This window comes from Macrobrachium nipponense, chromosome 6 (assembly GCF_015104395.2).
Source record: "Macrobrachium nipponense isolate FS-2020 chromosome 6, ASM1510439v2, whole genome shotgun sequence".
Classification (NCBI taxonomy): Eukaryota; Metazoa; Arthropoda; class Malacostraca; order Decapoda; family Palaemonidae; genus Macrobrachium; species Macrobrachium nipponense.
The window spans coordinates 15931984-15954859 of record NC_061108.1 but is presented as its reverse complement, the minus strand read 5'-3'; the positions used below and the strand labels follow the sequence as shown (position 1 = coordinate 15954859).

At 34.5% G+C, this 22876-nt stretch overlaps 1 protein-coding gene across 1 annotated transcript in view; it reads left to right on the top strand.

Annotated features, from left to right (window-relative positions):
* The window catches only part of LOC135216462 (mucin-2-like), an 86811-nt gene extending 64687 nt beyond the window's left edge, over positions 1 to 22124 (top strand). Inside the window, exon 7 of the mRNA XM_064251832.1 lies at positions 2075 to 22124. Within this exon, the coding sequence (XP_064107902.1) occupies positions 2075 to 2712 (638 nt within the window). The 3' untranslated portion in view covers positions 2713 to 22124. The remainder of the gene's footprint in view (positions 1 to 2074) is intronic.
* Positions 22125 to 22876: the final 752 nt, after the last annotated feature.

Genomic DNA, 22876 nt, shown 5'->3' with positions numbered 1-22876 from the left:
GCCAAATGTATAGGTTGTGCTGTTTCATTGCAGTAATATTTGATTACCAGTTGGTAAAAAGCTCGAAAATAACCTGAGGGAAGAATATTATTTGTAGTGGGGCTGCTTCTTACATATTGGCAAATACAGTAACTTTACAAAGAGGGTCTTGGCTCTTGATTTAAAATCATAGAAACTTTGGTTCTATTTCCTTACACGTTACTGGACATTAGCTGCTATAAATGACAAACTATATATTATTGAAAAGGCAGTTTATAACAGTTTGGAAGTTTACAAGATCTTGTCATTCTGACTGCGTGAGGTGATTAAAAGGAATCCTCCTTATTGGATAACCTTGCCGCTGAGTCCCTGCAGGCTAGAGCATATAACATCAGAGGAATGAGTTCCTCTTTGGCAATTAAGAAGAATTTGTCTGTTCATAGAGTTTTGAATGTGGTTCCTGGCTTAGACAGACCAAGTTCACTTCCTTTTCCTGAAGGACATTGCCCACAGGTCCTTGGACTCTTTTCCTTGGGTCAGGTGGTGGCTACCCATCAAGTTGAGTAACTCATTCAGTGCCCCCAGCGGGATAATTGGTATCTTACCTAAGATGATTGTGTGGGAGAGGGAATGAGGGAGATGGCTGGTTTCCTCCTTTCTCTTTTTCCTTTTTCTTCTCTCTGGGAGGCAGGTTGAAGAATTTGACACATCCTTAGCTGGAACTGGTCTGATACAGGTGAGTGTGGAAGCCATACTGGTGGAGTATTTGTGTGTTCCTATACAAATAACAAATCTGTTTCTCAATAGCACTTACTCCTCTCTCTAACAAAGGGAGAGAGGAGTGGTAACTTAATCCCTGTGGCAGCTGTGATTTGTTGCATGAACAGACAGAATTCTTTTCACCTTCCTCTAATACAATGAATCTGGACATCTCTCATTGTGTTTCATCCCAGAAGATCGAGTTTTTTAGATACTCGTTTATCTATTTTCTCACAGGCTCAGACCCCGTTCCTTAGAACTCGATCTTCTAGGAAGAGTACTCAGGTAGGCTGAATTCCCAGCCAGTCCTGGATACTTGTACCTCCCTCCAAGTATAAGTCTATCCTATTGTTAAAACCGCAGGTTTGTTCCTTCTATGAACACATGACAAATTTTTTAATCAATTTTTATTATTCATAGCTAACAAACCTGAGGTCTTAACGTTAACTGCCCATCTCTAGCCGCCGTTCTCATATTCTGGGTTGGAAGAAAGATTGGCGTATCGCGGGGTCCGAGCTTGGACGAAGACTAAACATCCACCGCGTATATGCAGGAGTTGCCAGATGCCACAGATTCCTTGTTTTTATAATCTTTGATTGTTTTTTTACTGGTTTCCAACTAATACTAGAAGATTTATCCTATTGTTAAGACCTCAGGTTTGTTAGCTATGAAAAATAAAAATGATTAAAAAAAATTTTCATTTTTATATGATGCAATAGAAAAGTTAAATTGTGATATGTTTATTTATCATGAAATTCTTTCCTGTGGCAAAGAATGAACATTTTTGCTTTCAAAATCGTCATTTTGCTAGTAAGAGCAGTAACTTAACAGACAGCAATCAAAACTTTCACATAAATTAATTATCTAGAGCCAGAATTTAGTGAGTGCAAATTTGGAATCACATGAGGTGCCACAGATTTTTCATATCCCTAATTACTCATACCTACATGTTTATGGGACAAATATAATTTTAGAGTTATGTATGTTTCATAAATGTTAGCCTTTCATTTTAAATAGAATGCCTTAGTCACAGCCTATCATGTTTATACATTTATACTGATTGCCGTTGGTCACAGAACTATCAATAAACATTTCTCTTGAACATTTTTTACAAGTAAGACAGGGCTTTTCTAGGCAGTAAGTCACTTGACTGAAAGATTTCTCATGATTTTTTTTACACTGGGACTTCAGATTGTTCCTGATGTTTTTTTACACAATGACTTGTCATGTGGCAAGTCCCATTCTTGAGCTTGTAAACATAAATAATCTAAATAAATTGTGTAATGGACTATGGAAAATTTTTCTCTTGAAAATTTTTTTTCTTTCTTTTATATAGATCTGCTGGCTCTTGCAGCTGCTATGGGAGGATTGGTTACTGCTAGTCGTGGAGCTCGCACAGCAATGTTTTGTGCCCTGACACTGACTACCCATTTAAGTGTTGAGCCTTCTTTGGCAACAGCAGCAACACTTCCATCACAGTTTCTTCCAGGCTCTCATTCCCCTGGTGGATCTTCCTCATCCCCTACACTTAACACTGAACCCTCACGGTCATCACCTGACGTAGCAGTGTCCTCATCCTGTACTACCACCCCTTCTAGCTCTACTTGCTCTTCTTCCACTACTACCTCTTCCTCAATATCATCTTCTCCTGCCTCTTCTTCCCCTCCTACTTCAGCCTCATCAGCAAGTTTTTCATCAAGCACAACATCCCTAACTAGTGCCATGTGTGGTAAGAGTGTTGGTGTTACATCACCAACAACTGTTAACACTACAACTACACCAGTGGCTTCTGTGATGAAAGAAACTTCACCTTCACCTATAGCAGCAGCATCAGCACCAGGGAGGTTTCTTCCTACGGGAGGGAAGGCTGTGTCATCATTATCGTCCTCTGGGTCGAACCCAGCTTCTGTCTCAGTGGTGAAACCCACCTCCACTACCTCCTCTACCCCCCCTCCATCACCTGCAGATAAGTAACTTATTGTGGTTGAGAGGAGTAAAAGGGTTTCACTATGAACAAATTAGGGGAATTCACAAATGGAAAGATATCCTTATGCAATGTATGTAGGTCTTAAGACGAATGGAGAAAGTAATTTGATGTTTATCTGATGAAACAGAATACACTGATATGTTAAGTGGTACGTCAATCAAATTATTTTCAAATCAAACTGTTAATAGAATTCAGGACATAATTTAGTATTGTAAGGAACTGTGTAACAAGAAAGATTTAAATATCTTTTGAACTAGGGTTGCATAGTTGTCAGGTCAAATGACTTAAGGAGCAGTTATATTAATTTTTGAATGGAATATGACCAAAGCCTCATTTTCATCACCCAGGACCTGCACTTGACACTGTGTGCTTCAATTAAAAAGGGTATTCTTAGAATGTTTTGTATTCCATTTGTGATCTATTAAAATCAGAATAATGATAAATTCAGAGGTTATTTTGCCAGTGTCTGGCGAGGATGATATTATCTTTGTGTGTGTTGCTTGAAATGGATGGTATGATTTTTTTCCCATGCAATTCATTGGTATTCCGTTGAAATTTTTTTTAGCAATGAGGTACTGTACTATATTGACTTTCTTGGTCTTGGCAGATGTCATTAGATATGATGATGCTGGCAGTTGAGGGAGCAATTCCTGTTTGCTACCAAAGACTTGTATAGCAGTTGGTGGTTACTGTATGATTATTGATCAACCTTTCAGAAATACTTTTTGCAGTTAGTGGCCGCTCAACTAGACTGAATCCCAGTCATTAAGACATGTCCAGTGTCTCTTTAATCTAATGTCCCTACATAATGAAAACTTAGTTCTAAAATGTTTGATACTGTATTTGGTGTCAAAAAAGTGCTTAAAACATCAAAAGAAAAATCATGCCATTCCATTATAGATGAAAATATTTACCTATTTAGTGTATATGTATGAATGTGTATGTATTTATATTAGTATTTGTATACAATTGTGGTAAACATCCATAATGTATGCAATTACTCTTATGATGTATATACAGTATTTTCATTCATAGATATGTACCTAAGTACAGACATCCTCTAACATACATATTTTCCTATTCACACAAAGTTGTGGTACATATGTGTACATTCATTGACACACACACATGCTCACACAGGCACATATTTGTAATAAGTGTTAGGTTCATGAATGGGTAGAAGCACATTTATGGAGTTAATTCTTACCCTGAAAATAGTATAGTTCTGCCCAGCCTTTCAACAACGGAATTAATAGCTATGATTATGGCTTTGTGTTTGTATATGCATAAAAGTATTGCGTTAAAGTTTTTAGTTAGGTAATATGAATCAATTTTATCTGCAAGGATTATTCCAAGGTAATATGAGAAGAGAAAAATCTGTCTGGGTAATAGTTGTACTGTACTTGCTTCAATAACTGTTTTACCTGGCTCACTCACATGAGAGTGATCTTGATTTTGGGCAAGTTATCCTACAGTTAAAAGTATCCATTCAAGAAGGAACTGCCAGTTTATGAGTCATTATTTAAAAGTAAATAAGCATTTTAAACTTTAGTCTTTCATCTAGTTTATCAGCTGCTAGGAAATATTTTATTGACATATTTTACCAGATACAAAGTAATTTGTGCAGATTTTCTTGTTGGGCTGGGCAGGAGACTCCACCACCCTTTAGGGCACACTGAAACACATTTATGGGGACTTCCCGTGGGTCTGTGGACCAGACACACTCATTAACTGTGGGGGTTTTGGATGTAATTGAAAGTTTAGACTTGATGGTATGAACTATTCTAGAAGGGTGTCCACAGACCTGGTATCTTATATATTTTTATCACTCATATAGTGTAAAGTATAGTCAACAGGAAGCTTTGGCAGTGTTGCAGCAATAACTAAGCTCAGATCAGTCCCAGCAGATCTCAGCACATCTCTGAAGTTAATACTCTTGATGTATGTGGACCTTTGATAACAGCATCTAATTTACAGTTGGCCAATCCAATTCTAACAAATATTGACATTGGTATCAAAGTTGATTATGAGTGTATTATTGCTAAATTTATATAATCTAGCTGAATGCGCAAGTGTGAAACCAGTATATAGCACTATATCTATTTGTTGGGAGGGGCAATACAATTAATAATAAGGTTCATCGGTTTTATAATCAATGAAAATACTTACATCAAGAAATACTCACATGTAATGGCTTTGGAGAAAATACATTAGTAAGAGTTATTACTAATCAGCTCATTATAATGAGATTCTCAAGGTTGAGAGTGCTGGGGTTCTTGCTGCGGACGAGCAAACTAGGCTTCTTCGGAAAGGGTTGTAGCTTAAACTTACTGTGATAACTATTGCATGGTAATGTGATTTCTGTATTACTAATTAATCCTACAATAATGGAGCTAATCTCTGAAAGAGCAACTTAAACAAGGAACAAGTGAGTGCTACTCTTGTATTTTAAACACCACCTCATCTTTATGCAGGAAGAAAAGTATTGAATTAAGAAATTCATTGCAATTTTATTGGTTGAATATGCTTTTGGATGTCCCCAATGTTGCTTCCTTCAGCCAATTCAACCAGTGATATGGTTGCATTTCAAGTACAGTACTCATTAACCCGGTGGTGTGTCATGAAGAAGCTTGGTGATCTTAATGATAATTCCTTTCTTATGTAAACAAAGCATGCATTACTCGTGTGCGATGAATCAATATTAACTGTTGTTCCATGTGAGAGAACGTGCCAATTCTACTCTAGCTCCTTTTACGAGTTGAACTGTTCTCTATTATATTATCATACCTTTATGGATGTCCTCTATAATTTTCTGTCTTAAAATCTTTCAGTTATTATACAGTATATATAAAAATATATATGAATATATATAAATATATATTATTTTAATTTTTGGCTTTTGGATGATCTGAATTCTATTGGCTTTGCGGAAATCGGAAAAGCCAAAGTAGGTTGATCTTTGTGCTGGTTATTGATGTTCTAGTCTATTACAGGATGATTTTCTTCAGAGGATATTTTTTTTCTTTTGTATTCCTCCACACAGTTACTTTACTTGGTGCAATAAAATGCCAATGAACAGAAGCAGGTTGAATAAAGGAAAAAAATTTGTAGCACATCTTGATATTGAACTCTCTCTCTCTCTCTCTCTCTCTCTCTCTCTCTCTCTCTCTCTCTCTCTCTCTCTCTCTCTCTCTCTCTTTTGTTGCTCCAAGTAAGCCTGGAGGATGAACTGTTTAGGTATTATTCTTGGAGTAAGCCTTCTTTTATTTGTTTTATTTTTATTTTATTTTCCCAAGGTTGTTAATATAAGTGGATGCTCTTTTGATGGGGGTTTAAATTTTTGAAACTGGATGCATTTACCAGCTGTTGTTTTTATGTGCTTATACCTCCATAGTATTTGGAACTGTTGTCTTTAGTGTAGTAGGTTTTTGTGCCTTTTCATTCCCTTGATGAGTTCACAAAAATGTGAAAATTTATTGACCACTACAGGGGAACCTAGACCCAGTTCCTGCTGGTTCATTGTTGGATAACTTGCAGCTGAGTCACCACATGTTAACTTGACAAAATTGGTTACCAGTCATGGCATTAAGGATGTTGTGATAATTAATTAGTTCAATCTTGAAATGGATACACTTGTGTTGTTACTTGACTTATGATTTTTCAAATTGCAGTTCACTTGAATGAGCTGCTTTCTAAGTTGCATGTGGTGTCTAATGTTGCATTCTGTGCCTCACCCTAGAATGAATTTTTTAAAATTATGAAATGTTGATGTGCTAAGGTCTATTCTCTTAAAGGCCAGTTGGTCGTAGTTATAAGTAAAGTTTTGTACTTTGTTTTTATTGATTTATTTATTCTAGTATGAAACTTAGCACATATGATTTAAAATAAATTGTTTCTGTGGCAATGCCTAGTATTTTGTACAAAGAGAATATCAGGTTATCTACTATGGTGACTGATAACCATAAATGCTTAGGTATTTTATTATGTATAGGCTGTTTTATGCATAACGTGACACAATCAGTGAAAGTTTTGATACTGGTAATTTTTTTAAGTTGGTTTGCTGGTGCCAACATTTTCTGTGATCTGTAGTGGGATAACTACAAAATCGCCAATTTTGGTTTTTGGAAATCATTTGTCATTTTGTCAGGCATACATATATATATGTATGTGTATATATACAGTACTATATATATGTGGAAAAGGGAGCATAATATTTATATTTAAAAGTGGAGTCATAGCATAAATAATATCCCTACAAGCAAAATTTAGTAATTTATCTAGGCAAGTTTATTTCCAAACTCTATTTGATTGTAGTGTTATAAGTTTGAAGATATAGTTGTTGCAATTCTGTTTTCAGAATGTGTCTGAAGATCTACAACTGAATGTTGATGATTGGAATCCTAAAATTTGTAAGATTTATAGATGTTCTGTTTAGATTTTGACACACTCTGGAGCCAATATATAAGGAGCAGTTGTTTTGTAATCACCACTGAGTCAGGGTCATTAAGAGACTTAAATTGTTGAGCTAAAAGTACATTTGTGAAAGGGTAAGGTATTGTTTAGCTAATCCCGGTTACAATTCAGGCTCTCTAAGTTGGTGGTTACACAATGACTCCTCTGTAGTTTTATGGCCGTCTAATGGGTGGGTGGACCAGCACAATCTCAGGGTCTTTGTTTGCTCCTTGGAATCTTGTGCTGCGTGAGTGATTGTAATAATCCAAGTATAGCGTTGGCAATATATCACAATTTTTGTTTCGCTAGTGTTAACTGCTATTTACCTCAAGGTCTTAAAATTAGCATTATATATTAAACTTATGGCCAAGTTCACAGGGCAATTTGAAGTGCCTCCCTTTGAGATGCATCCCTGCTGATTATTATTATTGTATTAGTTTTCTGCCTCCTACTCTGTGTCTCTCTCTCCAAGTGGAGTACTATATGAAGTATATAAATGATATTTAAAAAAAGTATTTTAACAGTGGTGGAATTGCACTGTGACTTGACTTTATGAGCACTGATTAGTCACTGACGTGTAGAAGTTTTTGAAGATGTTTCCGAGTAACTAAGTGTTAAGATTGCTCACAGTTTATGGGGGGTCGACATCAAGGGGTTGACGATAGGTAGTTTCCTCCCTTTTGGTTAAGTAAGGAAGTGTTGCTTTTGCTTTAGAATACGGATTGGAAAATGAAGGGTGTGTTTTCTTTTGTTCATGAGGGATTTTAGACTTAATGAGACACTGCATCTTTAATTTTGATTATTTAGGTAACTGGTCAATTGTAGGTTATTTTAGTAGAATACTGTATACCAGCTGCATGAAAACCATATAATGGAAGATCTTGAGGTGATGTTTTTTCCCTACTCCTTTGGTAGAGGGTGCATGAATTGCTTATGAATGAGTGTTCTTTTGCCAATTGTGTGCTTGTGAATCAATTAAAATTTTTATTTTTCAACATGGTTATGTTTAATGAAGACAAGTTAGTTAGTCAACATGAAAGTTGTCATCCTAAAATCTTGCTTTAAATGCTCTCAGCAGTGCTCATGATTACATATACAAATGTTAAATAAAGTAAATTTATAATTTCCTTTTCTCTTAAATTCATTGTGTTTTTTACCTTGCATTGTTACACTGTAGGAGTTTATGATCTTGGAATTGTTTCTAATTAATTGCTTTGTCCTTTCTATATTAGACTTGATTTACAACAGTTATTTTCAAAGTCAAAGGTAATGTGATAAAGAGGAAATACCAGGAAGGAAGTGCAAGAAAATGGCATTGAGATTTAATTATGAAGTTAGGTCATAGCTAGGATGTTGGCAAATCAGTTTTCATTTTTTCTATTCAGGTTTTTTAATAAAAATTTAGTCTTAGGAGAATTAAGAGGAAGATTTCTTTTTGTTTTGATGTCAGATGAAAGAGTTATGGTAGAGTACCAAATACTATAGTGTATACCATGAGAATTTTTTTATTCCTTTTTCTAAGCTCTAGATATATATCAGTATTACAGTTAATAAAATAAAAGAATTAATGCTCATGAGAAGTTATCCTTTTGACCAGCCCTGTAAGCAGAGACTTTGTGTTTGTGGGCTGGTTAAACTACATACCAGTCGGTGAAACAGAGTGGGAAAGGATGGGACATTGACTTAGGAATTGATTAGGAGTTACTCAAGTAGTTTGCCTTCTGCGTGTGCAAGGACTTTAGAGTTCAATATGGTTAACTAGTTGAATGAATGCTTGTAAAATTAATTGTTCTTATCCTAATTATTAATTCCTTGTATGAGCTGAGTGGACTTCTCATGTACTGTGATGATTTTTTATTTTAAAAGCAATAGAAATGAATTTTGCAAGTGTTGATGCCTTCCTTGCAAATTCTTCATGCAGTGGAATATATTGATGTAATGCACATTGGTGTTTGAATGTTTGTATATTTCTGTGTTTGCGCTTTGAATATTAACAGACAAAAGGAGACCAAGGCTTTCTAATAAGCCAAGTTGAGAAATTATATACTGAATATCCCGGACCACACAGTAGTGAGGTTTTTAGGTGACGGCTATTAGGTGTTAGGTGGGTGAAGCTCAAGCAGTAAAATTTTGGATATGTTCAGGTTTTGCTCATTATTATTATTATTAGTTTTGTCTGGTTAAAATTTTCGTAAATAGCCAGATTTACTAGAAGTTATGAGTGCCCCATTGTAGTCTGAGGTGAGGAGGGAGAAGCATAAACTTGGAAATGTTGGTCCATTTATAGAATTCTTTTCTGATAGTTTCATTGATTGATAGAAATATTGTATTAGGAATGGTTAGAGAGTATAATTTTTGCTTTGGAAGCCTGGGAAGATGAGTCAGTTTATTTTTAGTTGAAGTATGGCTTTAGAATTTCTGTTTTCTAACATAAGGTTCTGACTACTTATTTCCACTGCTTTTCATGTAAAACTGTCTTGCGTTTGGTATGCAGCTAGTAGTAATTGTGAATAGTGGCCTGACGCGCTCGCTGATTTTTATACGCATTTGAAGTTTGCCTTTACTGGATCAGCATAAATAGGGTGTAAGGTGTGTTGCTAGTTATTCTGTAGGGTTCCAGCTCTGTGAATGCTTTGGTCAAATATGTGTTTGTGTGTACTTGACTGGACTGAGGATTTAACGATACTCATAATAATAATAATCTTTACCTCCAATGATGTCGCCCCCCAGCGTATACTCGCGTGGGTTTAGGGAGCACTGGGTAAATCAGGTCCATTAGTATGTATATAGGATATTTAAATTATTGTTATTATTTTGCCATAAGTAAGTATTACTATCTTTATGAATATTTATCATATCTTGTATAATATGCTATTTAGGATACGCAATATGCTGATGTGTGACACTGAACATGACAATATATAGGTAACTTTTTCATCGCTGGTTCTCTGGATGGACCAATATATGGGGTCTTTAAGGTGTATTAAACAGTACTATAGTTAGTGTATCTCTTCCTTAAAGCCACCCTGGGTTAGCATTTTATTGTCATTGGGGAGTCGTAAGCATGACAATCAACCTTGGTCCACGTAGATACATGTCAGATGGGTAATTATTATTATTATTAATTATTATTATGATTGTTGTTATTATTATTATCATTATTATTATTATTATTATTAATATTATTATTATTATTATTATTATTATTATTGATATTTATCAAAAATGATAGGAAATAATGTGTACTAAAGCACTGACCCTAGAAGTATTGTTTAAAACAAGATCTTGTAAATCTGAGTGGAATGTCATCTTCCTAGCTGACTCCTGTCGTTGGTAGTATTTTTAGCCCCAAATTAGGGTGTATGCACGAATTGCTCAAAGATATTTATGTCGTTATTGCCTGTCTTACATGGCCAAAAAAGAATTAATATGCATTACTGATCTGTGTAGTTTAGATTGGAATGTCCTTTTTGAGATTTCTTGTATAATTTTTGCAAGAGCCAGCATTTTATTTTTGTTATTAGAATTACCGTCATCCCTTGTGGTAAGCACTGTTGGTCTTATATTGTTGTACCAGCACTAGAAGCACTTGTGCATTATTTGTTTTCAGGCCAGATACTGAAATATGCAGCTCCCTATGTCCCTCTTCCCGCGACCAATAAACAACCACAAATCTTGTAATGCACACAAAAAGATGAGTTGAAAAGTTGAATGCTGTCATTGATTTCTTAGTCTGCTAGATTGATTCTCAGAGTTATTTTGTTGTGCGATTGAATAATAAGTGGTTAAATGAAGACTGTTCATCCAAGGTCATGGGATATGTCTGTATCTGCCTCATTTTCCTATTTCCCTCCAGTCATCAACCACTACTACAACAGCTACTACCACTAGTGCAAGGCTCAAGTTGGTGTTGCTAAGCAGTTGCGTTCATTATTTTGCATGACCCTACATGGTGTAATGATGGGTAAAATGAATTGTGATAAGAGGATTTACTGTACTGCAGCTGTTTGGCATTTCTAATATAAGTTATTTTGGTGCTCAGTCTTTTTATTGATTATGTCTTTGGATATGTTAAGAGCAGTTTTGGATATAGGTCATATGCCATTGTTACATGGAGGTAGATTTCACAAAATGGATAGTAATGTATTTGCATGCATGCATATAGAATTGTATGTATATATATTGTGTGTGCAAGATTTATGTACATGCATTTATATATACATATATTCAGTCACTTGTATATACATACTCAGACATTATTATGGTGGTGTACAAGTATGTCATAAATATGTTTGCTTGTATGTATACCCATTATGCATAGAATGGATATAAAACCAAGTATGACTCTTCACTTAAAAATATTCTTGATGGCATTTGATGCACAGTTTGACCTAATTGGTTCATATGACCATGTAAAGGACTTAAAGGTTTGAAAAAGGATAATTGTTCCCTCTTTGAAGTATGTATATCTTCCAGCAAATCTATCATATAACTATAACAGAAAATTATTTGGGACCAAAGATGGATTACTCATTGTAAACTGATATTCTGTACTAGTATTTTTTTCATACTGATTCATTTTTCTCTGCTAGTTTTGTTCTCAAGGTGAAGGGAACCTCTGTGAAACACACTTAAGTCATCAGGGTTACCAGTGATAGGCATTGTAATAAAGTATTGTAGTAGGAAATGATTCATTTATTGGGAGCCATATAATTATCTGGCCTGGAATGCTATGGTTGTGACAGTTTTCTTACTTACTTGTTATCTGATAGGAAGCACCATCTCCAAAGCTTCATCATTTGTAGGACGTAGGACATCAAAATAAAAAAAATAAAAAAAAACTTTATAACATATCTATGTATCATATGCAGTGTAATTTAATGAAAATTTCAGAATAATATTTAAATGGGGTTACTTTTTATTATCAAGTAATGTCATGTCCTTTATGGAATCACTTTTGACGAGTGATTGGCAGTTGTCGTCTGCCACTCGCCTCAGTTTCACACCAATACCCTTATTATTAGTACTTCATTTTATACTAATGCCATAATGTACCCAAGGGGCTTAATGGCTTCTGCAGTGATTGCTAAATAAAGGATATATTTTGTTTTACAGGAGAATATGATGATTCAATACAGGGTTGCATATGTTTTGCATTACAACAACATTTGGAATGTATTTAGAATTGTTTCATGAGTTTCAGTGTGAGTGGGAATTATATACTGAAATTATCAACTGTAGCAGTATATTATAAGTAACTGTCATGAAAGATCTTTGCTCGTATTTTTAAGCTTTTGAAACTAAAAAAGAATGAAAATGGGAAAATAAGAAAATGCCAATGCCAGTAAGTTACCCAAGCAGAATTTCTTTTCGTGATTATAATGGTTTTCTTCAGGTGTTTTAATTCATTTTTGGATGTTTCATTCTGTCTTGATCTCAATGTAAATTTATGGAGGTAGTTGTGTTTCATGTAGATGATTGGAAATGTTGTTAGAGCTTGTTCTAGAGTGAAAGAAAGTTTTCACAAATCACTTTGAGGCTGATGATAATTTTAAAGTACTACTTGTTGATCAAATGGATCAACAAACTACGTATTCCAAAGGCCAATTTCACTGTCAAGAATTTTTATACTGTCTTTTGTAAGTGATGACCTTAGAGGTTGTAATCCTTTTTACAGTCTCAAAATGTGGATGGTGCCAGTAGTTAGTTTACAGAGGTGTTTTTTATATTTTGCACAGAACATTGTGATGTACAGGTAGCTCTGTTTAAGTTTAGGTGAACTGTAAATTGATGGTTTTTGCCATGTTCGTGCAGAAATAGTCATCGATAGAAATTTTTTAAACAACTTTTTTGCCTTCAGTGTGTGCAGTTCAAATTCCTGGGATGGGAGGGGGGAAGATTTTGCTGTGCAGGTTTTTTCCTCATAGTCAAAATAGGATTTGCTACTCTTCATATTATTAGAACTGTATTTTGGAGATACACATTATCTTTTATACAAGGAGGAAACATTATGCTCATTTATGTTAGTGTAAGTTTAGAAAAGAATGGCAGCTTTAAGTTGTTATCTGAGCTACTGGAGATATGACTCTTCCCTTTACCAAGCTGACCAATAGAAAGGAATATTGTAGTTTTATTTTGGCAGACTTTGGAATCCTAATATACTTGTCAGTGAATTTAGACGCATTACATTTAAGGGTGTTGCAATGATCATCTTTTTGTCTACTGTTCCTAGTTGGTTGGTTATTAATTACGTACAGTGATTACTATCTCCTTTCTTCATTTGAAGGGAAACCCTTGGTGACTTTTGCCCTTTTTGGGTGTTTTGTAGCACTACTGTAGTCTGAATCTTACCAATAGTAAGTAAAAGTTTAGTTCATTTCACTTCAGTTTAATATTACATGCTGGCATTATATGAATACTACAGGAATATTCAGGTCTTTTCTATGCAGGAGCGGATATGACATTATTTGATGGAAAAAGGAATATTACTGATTAGTAGTATAGCATATTTTGCAATCCAGTACATTTTACATTTACACCTGAGATGGTGCTGCCTCTTTATTGTCGTTCACTGCACTACGTCACGAGTATTTCTCTTGTAAGAAGTACAGATATCACTGCTCTTTTCCATATGCTAACTCAAATTCACTGCTTTACCGTCCATTGAAGATGAACTTCACTATCAAAGATAAGAAGATTCAAAACTTACAAAAATGGTTTAACGAAATGTATTATTTATACTGTCTTGGTTTTAAAAGCCACATGATGGAATGATTTGACTTCAAGTAAGCTTTGCAAAGCTCATGTAATTCAAAGAAGTCATTTAAGTTTAATTTTCAGCACGCCCAGCTTATTATCATAGTCATGCTTTCTTTTATTGTCAAGCAGTATATAACCTCATTATACCAAATAACAGAGATTAGATTAGATGCCATACTTTGGAGCTTAATTTTTTCTAGTAATTGCTACCTTTTTCCTCCCCCAGTAGATATATAAAGTATTATGGTAAATACTGTTACTATGTTGATGATAGACCTCTGTAATGGTCTTCAACTGGTCAGTTTCTTGCAATCCATTTCTACATGTTAAGTCCATGAGAGAAACAGATTAAGTCTGATATAATAAATTGACCCCATCATATTCTGATGAAGATGATGATAATTACAATGATGTTAATGATATGTGGGAATTCAAGGTTCAGTATATATTAATCATTAAGGGTTTTTATGTTTGATATGAAAGTTTGAATTTTGTGGATGATGTTAATAATGTTAATCTGCTTGCTAGTTCCTTACTACAGTGGCCGCTTTCCCTATTACACTTACTTGTGGCCTTGTTTGTGAAGTGTCGGTAGCCCTGGGCACATTGGGATGTGTGCCGCCTCCTACACTCCAAAACGACATAGAGTTGCATATTGAGGCACTTAGCAGCTGAGTTACCCATGCTACCTAACACTCACGGGCCCACACATACATTGCAGGATGAGCCTTATTGCAGATCTAATAAGGGATATGGCCTGTCACCTTATATATGATGATGTATCGAAAAGGATACCAAAGATTTGCTGTTATTGGTGTCATGTGTCATTTTGTGGATGTATTGATTGTTCATGTCAACCATTTCTTCTTCTATTTCCCCTTTTATAGGATTTTTGGATTGTAGGTCTTCCCGCAAAATACACCATATCTGGGGTCGTCTGCCTCCTTCGTTGTTGGCAGGGAAAATGATTTATATTTACAGGTACATATAGGAGAAGAATTAAAAATTCAGAGGTGTAATCGTGTCTTTGGAAATCTTCCAGTTGTAGTATAACCTATTATACTCAAAAGTTTTGGAGAGTAATTTTGATCATGAAGTGTGTGGCAGTGCACATCTCCTCCTTATTGTTTCACTAAACCTTTCTGTAGACGATAGTAGTTGTGTTTTCTTGTAATGTAAGCATTCACTTTAGATAATGGCATTAGTTATTATTCCACAGAGTTCTCAAGACTAGCTCTTTCTGGTGTGATCAGGTATAATATAGACATTGTACGTCAGACCTTATAGATGTACTATAGTTACACTTCACAATTTTTGCTGGATGCTGCAAATGGGTTGATGTTCAAGTGAATCGTTATCTGCTTGGCAGATTCTGCTAATACTGTATTGAAATATAATACACAAATATAGGTATAAACAGTTCCAAAATACATATCATTCATCTTTTAAGATCTTCAGTGTTTTCAGCGATAGTAATCAACCACTGTCACCACTTTTACTCAATATAGTTTTATTATTTAAGTCAGATAAGTGTTATGTGATTGTAAGGAGATTAGGATTGCTTGCCGTTGTCAGGTATGTATGGTTACTCTTATGGACCTGTGTTGGTTTTCTTGTTATCTGTACTTTGTATTTTAAGGGATTTTGAATATTTTTTTTCTTTGTAATAGTTGGTACAGTATACATACTTAGAGTACAGTATATATTAGGTATTAAGTGATGCCGTAATCTGCAAAATTTTATTTGTTTGTCTAGATAAGTACTATAATGAAATTTAAAAATCAAATATATGATGTAACATACACATGTTGAATGTGGTTCCGAAGATTGAGGACTTTCTTGTGGGTGTCAAGTTATACACATAGAATGCTAATTATTATTATTATTATTATTATTATTATTATTATGTATTGCTCTAGGAATCATTTCTATGGTGCACAAAGGGAAGGCATGCGGGAAGTATATATTTACAAGATCAGCATTAGTGAGCCTTTAACAGCATTGACCTGAGACACATTTAAATTAGCAACACAGTTTGAAAGATCTTATTGCTATAGAAGGCCCAAAATTGCTGTTCCAAGTCCCATTTATGCTGCCCGATGCATTTTCCATGTCTTATTTTTGTCTTAGTTTTGTACTCTTTAATTTGTTGACTTTTGAAAGTGTGATATATGAAGGTGGAAAGTAATATTATCATTAGGTTTCCTTGTGCTCCTTGTTATGATTTATACTTTAGTCATCATATTAATATGGATGCAAATATTATTTTAAATATTACCATAATCAGCATTTGATATTTGACTTTTAGTTGTTGAGAAGATAGCAGTGTCTATTTATATTACATTTAATCGTTTGGAAGTAGGTACTGGAGCGCTTCAAGAGTGCAAATTGTAGTCTAGGTATGATATTACTTAACACTAGTGTTAGTCGCGTAATAATAAAGTCATTTATTGCACCCTTTGACTTATGGTTAGGTGTTAACTCTTAAATGAATATGCATTCAGTGGATTTCAGTGGACGCATTGTAAAGCCAGTTATGTTTTCCCTCTTAGTTTGTTTTAAGTACTTTTCAAGGCCAGAGAAGATGACAAGAGAAAAGCCTTCTCTGTTATTTGTTCGTTCTGTTTGTATAATCTTTTTGAGGACAAGCAATTCAGTTAATGATAGAATATAACAGTAGTTGCAAATCTTGTATACCTATACTACCCTATGAATTATGAATTATAGGAAAAGTCTCAACTTATTGCTTTGTGCAAGCATTATGCAAGGGGAGAGGGCAGATTTTATTGTGATACTTATCAGTTTTATTTTATAATTAAGTTCTATTTTTTTTTATCTTGATCAACGGAACTTGATTTCTTTATAATGGAATACGTAGTTGCCTTTCATCTCCAATGATAATAAAGACTGTGCTTTTTAACACTGAAGAAGCTTTAAATGAGAATTGACATAGTGTCTAACAAGATTCAGATTCCTTGAATCATAGGGAATTGTCTGTTGCTTTTATGTAGAAATTTAAAGTAATGTCATGTACCAATTTATAGCTTGTCGGGGAAAATTTGCCATAGATTGCTAAAATGTTATATCAGGGTATGTTTTGTTGTACATTACAATAGAAAATCATTTTTTTTATTGTTAAGATTGTGTCATGCTGTTAGGCCATGTTTCTGTGCCCATTTTATCATGGTGCATTTTATTTTCAATTTCCATCAGCTGCTGGCTTCTGATTAATTTACATCTTTTATGTTTATTTATTTATTAATTTTTATTTTTGAGAAGCTGTATTTTATCTTGAAGAATGCTAGATAATAGTTGAGTCAGTGCAAATCTGATTTTTGTGAAAGAACACAGATGATTTCTTCCATGTTTTATGCATGTGTACTTTAATGCATGGCTAAGGTATATTAATTTTTAGGTAAAAGCTTACACACATAAAGCTGATTTGTTGAAGCACATTTGGAAACCAATTTTTGGCGTAATTCAGCTGCGTTCTTTCGACGGTATAAGTTTTGTTGACCATTTAGCCAATAATGTGTTCATGGTAGTTACTATTGGACAAGTAGTTATTCAAAGGCTTTGTTTCAGTGGTGTGGTATTCCAATCTGTGATTTTTCTCGTGCGGTTTGCAGCTACTGAGGTTGTCGGAGCCAACTTGGCGGACTGGGCAGGCACGTTCTTTAGATGGGGATTAGATGATGAGGAATCTAGATACAACAGGCTAATGAACACAATAGTGATAATTATGATTAATGATAATAATGAGCAATTAACCTCTGAATATAACAGTTTGGTACATTAGTCCTGCCTCCCTAATCCTAATGGTGTACGCCAGATTTTGCACTGTCATTAAGATGTTTGCAGGCTGCTGTATTTCATCGTTTACTGGCCGAGTTCATGACCTTATAATTTGTCTTTCTTTTTCATTTTCGTACATAGTGGCATTTGGTACAAGTCACTGTCTGTGATTTCCTGTAGTGTAATGTTTACTTTCGTGCTGACAAAGGCTCTCTCATGTTTTTCTGTGGCATTATGGATTATGGAGACTATTTATGTATGGTGTTTGCTTTTTAATTCATTTTTGATGGATACCAAATACAAATTATTCCTTTCGAGTGGGTACACTTTTTCACTTACATTTGGCTGTGGAAATTGCTTTTATGTATGGACAATGTTATTTTTCCTTACAGTATATTTCTATCTACAATACAGTGCATTCTCTTATAAGAATCAAAACATACCAGTAGGTGTATCTTTATACATATACTGTAGTCAGTATACAGTATATATCTGTATATTTTGATATTGGAAAGCAGTAAATTGTTGATAGTATTGAAATCAGTGGTTTTTACAAGAATTAGTTTGTTGAGGGAAAATAAATTGATTGCATGGTTTGCTTTTGCATCCCAGCAGAACTACCACAGTTACGTACTATAGTATATGATTTTTAAAACAAGTCACATACAGCATACTCAATCTCCAATGCTGTTTTTCCCTTGATAGCACTACGCTCATTGTTGTATTATACCAGTTATGAGTGAAATTTGTGGTTTATCTGAAAGTGATTTTGATGGAAAAATTTTTTGTCTTCCCTTGTGTAGTTAAATATTCAAGAAAAAATTAAGGAGTGCTTACTGTAGAGTATTTTGTTTTCAAAACAAAATCTTATTACGAAAAAATAATGCTTAGAACTACTTAAAAGTAACCGACCCAGAAATCGTTGATTTGTAGTTTTATAGTCTTGTATGTTTTATAGTCTGGCAGCTAATACCTTGAGCAAAATCTAAATAATTTTTCCTATAAAACATTGTTTTAACATATTCTTATGAAAAAATTAATTTAAATAGTGATGTTTGTGCTGTCTTCTTACATACGAGTAATGTTCACTCCCCCCCTGTACACACACATTCACTTACAGATGTTGGTTACTTACTAGATGCAGCTCTTGATATATATATATATACACATACGTAGTTTTTAAGTAGCCTTTTGATCAAAATATTTTTGGGGGTCATCATCCTTTTGTGAGAAAGAGTTTTGGAGAGTTTCTTTGTGTATTTTTGAAAATTGGATTTTCATTCCTTTTATATTTTCTTGAAAGTTTAGGCCAGGGAAAGTGTTTAACCAAAAAATAATGTTGCCTCATAATCAGCATACATGTTCAACAGATGGTTTGACTATTAATAAACCACCCGTATTTAATGGTAAAAGTGAAATTAACCTTTTAATTATTTAACCACGCACAAAACTACTCCTCTCATCTTGCCATAATGCGTCCCAATGGTCTGGTTTTGGTTCATCTCAGGTAGTACAATAATCATAGTTTATTTATCCTTGTAAAATGCAATGTATGGAGCCGTGCCAAACTGTTACAACAAAGATAATAGAGTTTATTGAAACCCTTGAACTGCAGCTTGTAAAGCCCCATTGTATTATCAATGATGATAAAAATATAAAAATAAAAATGTAAACAAAAAATTTAACCCTGCAGATAGTAAATTATATGTAGTTTCTAGGCATTGTGGGACTTTTTTTTTCTCCATTTTATAAAACCAGAGGTGTAGTAAAGGAAGGTAGATTGCATAGACGAAACACTGCATCTCAAATTTAAGTATTTTATAGGTGTAATTTGGGTATGTTTTGGAAGCAATTGAAATACTTGCTGCATTATTGTTTAGTTTCAAATTATTTTGTTTGATATTTTGCCTTATCAAAGAGAAGACCAAAAGTCTGAGCAGGCTACCTTTTTTCTCCAATTTTTTTTTTCAAATAAATACAGTAACACATTATTGGGTTATCTGGTTGAGTGGAAAAACATTATATTTCCTTGTGCAATGTATTCCATAATGGTAGGTTTTAGGGTTCTCATTTGGGTAATTGATATCGTGATATATGCTTTATATTGTAGCACTTGGATGAGGAATGGTGCTCTGTAAAAAATAAAGACTGCCAAGTAGATTATTGTAGAATCTTGTCATAAATGAGTTACCTTAACTTTCCCTGTATCAGTGCATACAGAGTAGTGTAGTTTTCATATGCAGTTTTAATGAATGCAATATATATCATATAAATGTTTATGTCACATATTGCAGATTTCTGGTGTTTGCCCAACATAGTTAGTTGCTTGGTTACTGGTAGGTCTTCAATAATCACATCTAATTTTAAGATTTAACAGTTTTATTAAGTTTAAAAAATTTATGTAATGTTTTTTACTCATCCAGTGCTCTTTTATTTTATTTTATTTTTTTCTTTGGGTTAACTTCGAAATACATAGCCTGATTCTGTTTGTCTTTGTGTTGAGTTACTTCTGTTGATATATCTTGTGGCAAATTCACTCAAGTGAGTCTTAGTTCTTACTGTGTATTTGAATCCCAGTGTAATTTTGATAGGATTTTTGGAGTACTATAATGATGCTGATATTTTGCATTGCCAATCCAGTAGTGCTGGTCATTTTACATGTACTATTAAACTATGTGAAGATGGTTAATTCATTATTCAGATGAACTGTGATGGATGTCTCATATTTTTGTAGTATTGTAACCGGTGATCTTTTTTAAATTATGCAAGATATGAAATATATTGCATGAATTGATGCTGTGATTGAACAATTTATGGGGGAAAAAATCTTTGCAACATCACATTAGTTTTTAACTGAAAGTGTGTAGGTAAATTGAAGGGTATTGAAGATTTGGCCATGTTCTCAACAACAATGATGATGATAGTCAATTAACCATTTTCTCTGCTCATAGATCCCAAAGACAGTGTACTTAATGTTGTACTTAATGGATATCAAAATAGAAATTGAATAAAGGTTTAACCGGTGTGTTTTTGAAATAGAGGAAATTTTTGTAATAACAATTGGTCAGCTGTAGGATTAATTTTGTTAATGTTTAATATTCATGTGCAGTCTCTTATAATGTGATCTGATAATGCTGGATAAAATCTACAGTGCATTTTTATTATAGCATGATGTACCTGGAATCTTATATGATATGATATGATATGATAAAGTAGAAGAGAATTGTGGTGATTTGTCATCCAAGTTGTATCTTGTGTCAATAAAATTATTGTGAGTTCCTTATGAATATATGGTATGCATAAGAATTTACTGTATGAAGGGGTTGCCTAGGAGTGGATTGAGTGTTTGGTTTGTGATAATTTAACTTTTGGGTGATGATGGTAAACAGCTATTTAAGATCTTTTAATTTAAAACATTGCCAGGTTGTGAAAATATAAGGTTATTGAGTTACAAGTAGTATGGTAGTTTGTGCACGATTTGTATGTCATCGATTCTTGCTGATCAGTTTGGGTTGACTATTGAGGTCATGTGTCCTGTCATCGCAATATCTTTTCCCATTAGAATGTGATAGAAATGTAAGTTAAATCCGAATTGTTACTAACATGAAGACAAAACCGAGTGAAGTATGTTGCACCTTGACAAGAAAAAACCCTCAAGGTTCAAATGCTTATCCCCGTGGTGCAAATTCTGTAATTCGATTGGTATAGTAGTCTTTCAAGACAGTATATTTCATATTTGTATAAATTCATCAATTTTGATAAAGTGCATAACAATCTGACATTCTATTTACTGTACCTACATGTAACCATCCTTCAGTTTTATTGTTGAGTTACAAGGGATAACAAAATGATTGAGGGGATGTAGTTGTTGCAAACTAATGTTCAGTTTTTCAATAGGGGTCATCTGGTATGTCATGCTAAGTGACAATACAGACACTACTGATTTAATATAGTACATAACAGGGATTACAGTATTTTGTTACTTTATATTCCAGCAAATATATCATTGTGGTTAAGGTGTTCATCACTACTTGAGTGGGTTTTATCTTTTGAAAGTGTTTCATGAGCACTGTACAAATATGTATATTGTTTAATTGCATTTTTAAGAGTTTTAAGAATTTGGTCACACAATCACCCAATTAACAAAGGCATATAGTGTAACAGATGCAATGTTAATCACTGTGTCGCGTTAGATGCCAAGTACACATACTGTAATGATATCAATAACTATTTGTAAGTTGTTTACCAAATTTTATCGAAGAATATAAACCATTGAACTACTGTGAGCCTGCAAGGGACAGTGTAAGTCTGGCGTGATACTGTAAATGCCCTCGAGTCCCCGGAAGGGCGTGGCCTTTGCTGAGCTGAGCAAAATAAACCAGTGTAGCAGTCATTTCGCTTTTAATTCTACCTTCTACTCTACATAGCTTTCTGCCATGAGTCAACAATGGGTAATGTGCAGAACATCCGTCGGGTTTTACTAGTTGAAAAAGAAATGAAAGGTTACAATAGTGAACCAACTTGCTTTAACCCCTTTCCAGCTAGAGCCTTCAGCGTTTTCTCGTTATGTCATCTGTCATAATCAGGGGCCAAGGAAGGAGGAAGAGTGATTGTTCCACATCAAAACACCTATCTCGAAATTTCGGTCCCGAAGGTGATTAGTACCAGCAGTGGACCTCACATGGTGCACTGCAGGCAACACATGAGGTTCTCCGCAACTTTCCTCCAGCCCTTTCCTACAATCACTTTCCGAGCGCCTCAGTGACATGGTCGGTTTGGTCTTAGCCTGCCACCTCGGTGGCCAGGAGTTCAATTCTCGGGCATTCCATTAAGGGGTGAGGGAGGTGTATTTCTGGTGACAGAAGTTCACTCTCGACGTGGTTCGGAAGTCACGTCAAGCTGTTGGTCACGTTGGTGAATAACCACTGGTTCTGTGCAACGAAAAAACACCGTACAAACAAACTAGAGGTGACTCGGTGATTTTTTCGCTGGATTTTAATAAACTTGAGGGAAAGAGGTTGTCATGTTCTGTAAAGATGTCAGATGGAAACAAAACTGGAAATGAGAGAAAAGTAATACATAAATACCAGAAGTGAAGCTCTATGCCCAATCCCCATAGGGGCATAGTGCCATCATTGCGTCTCA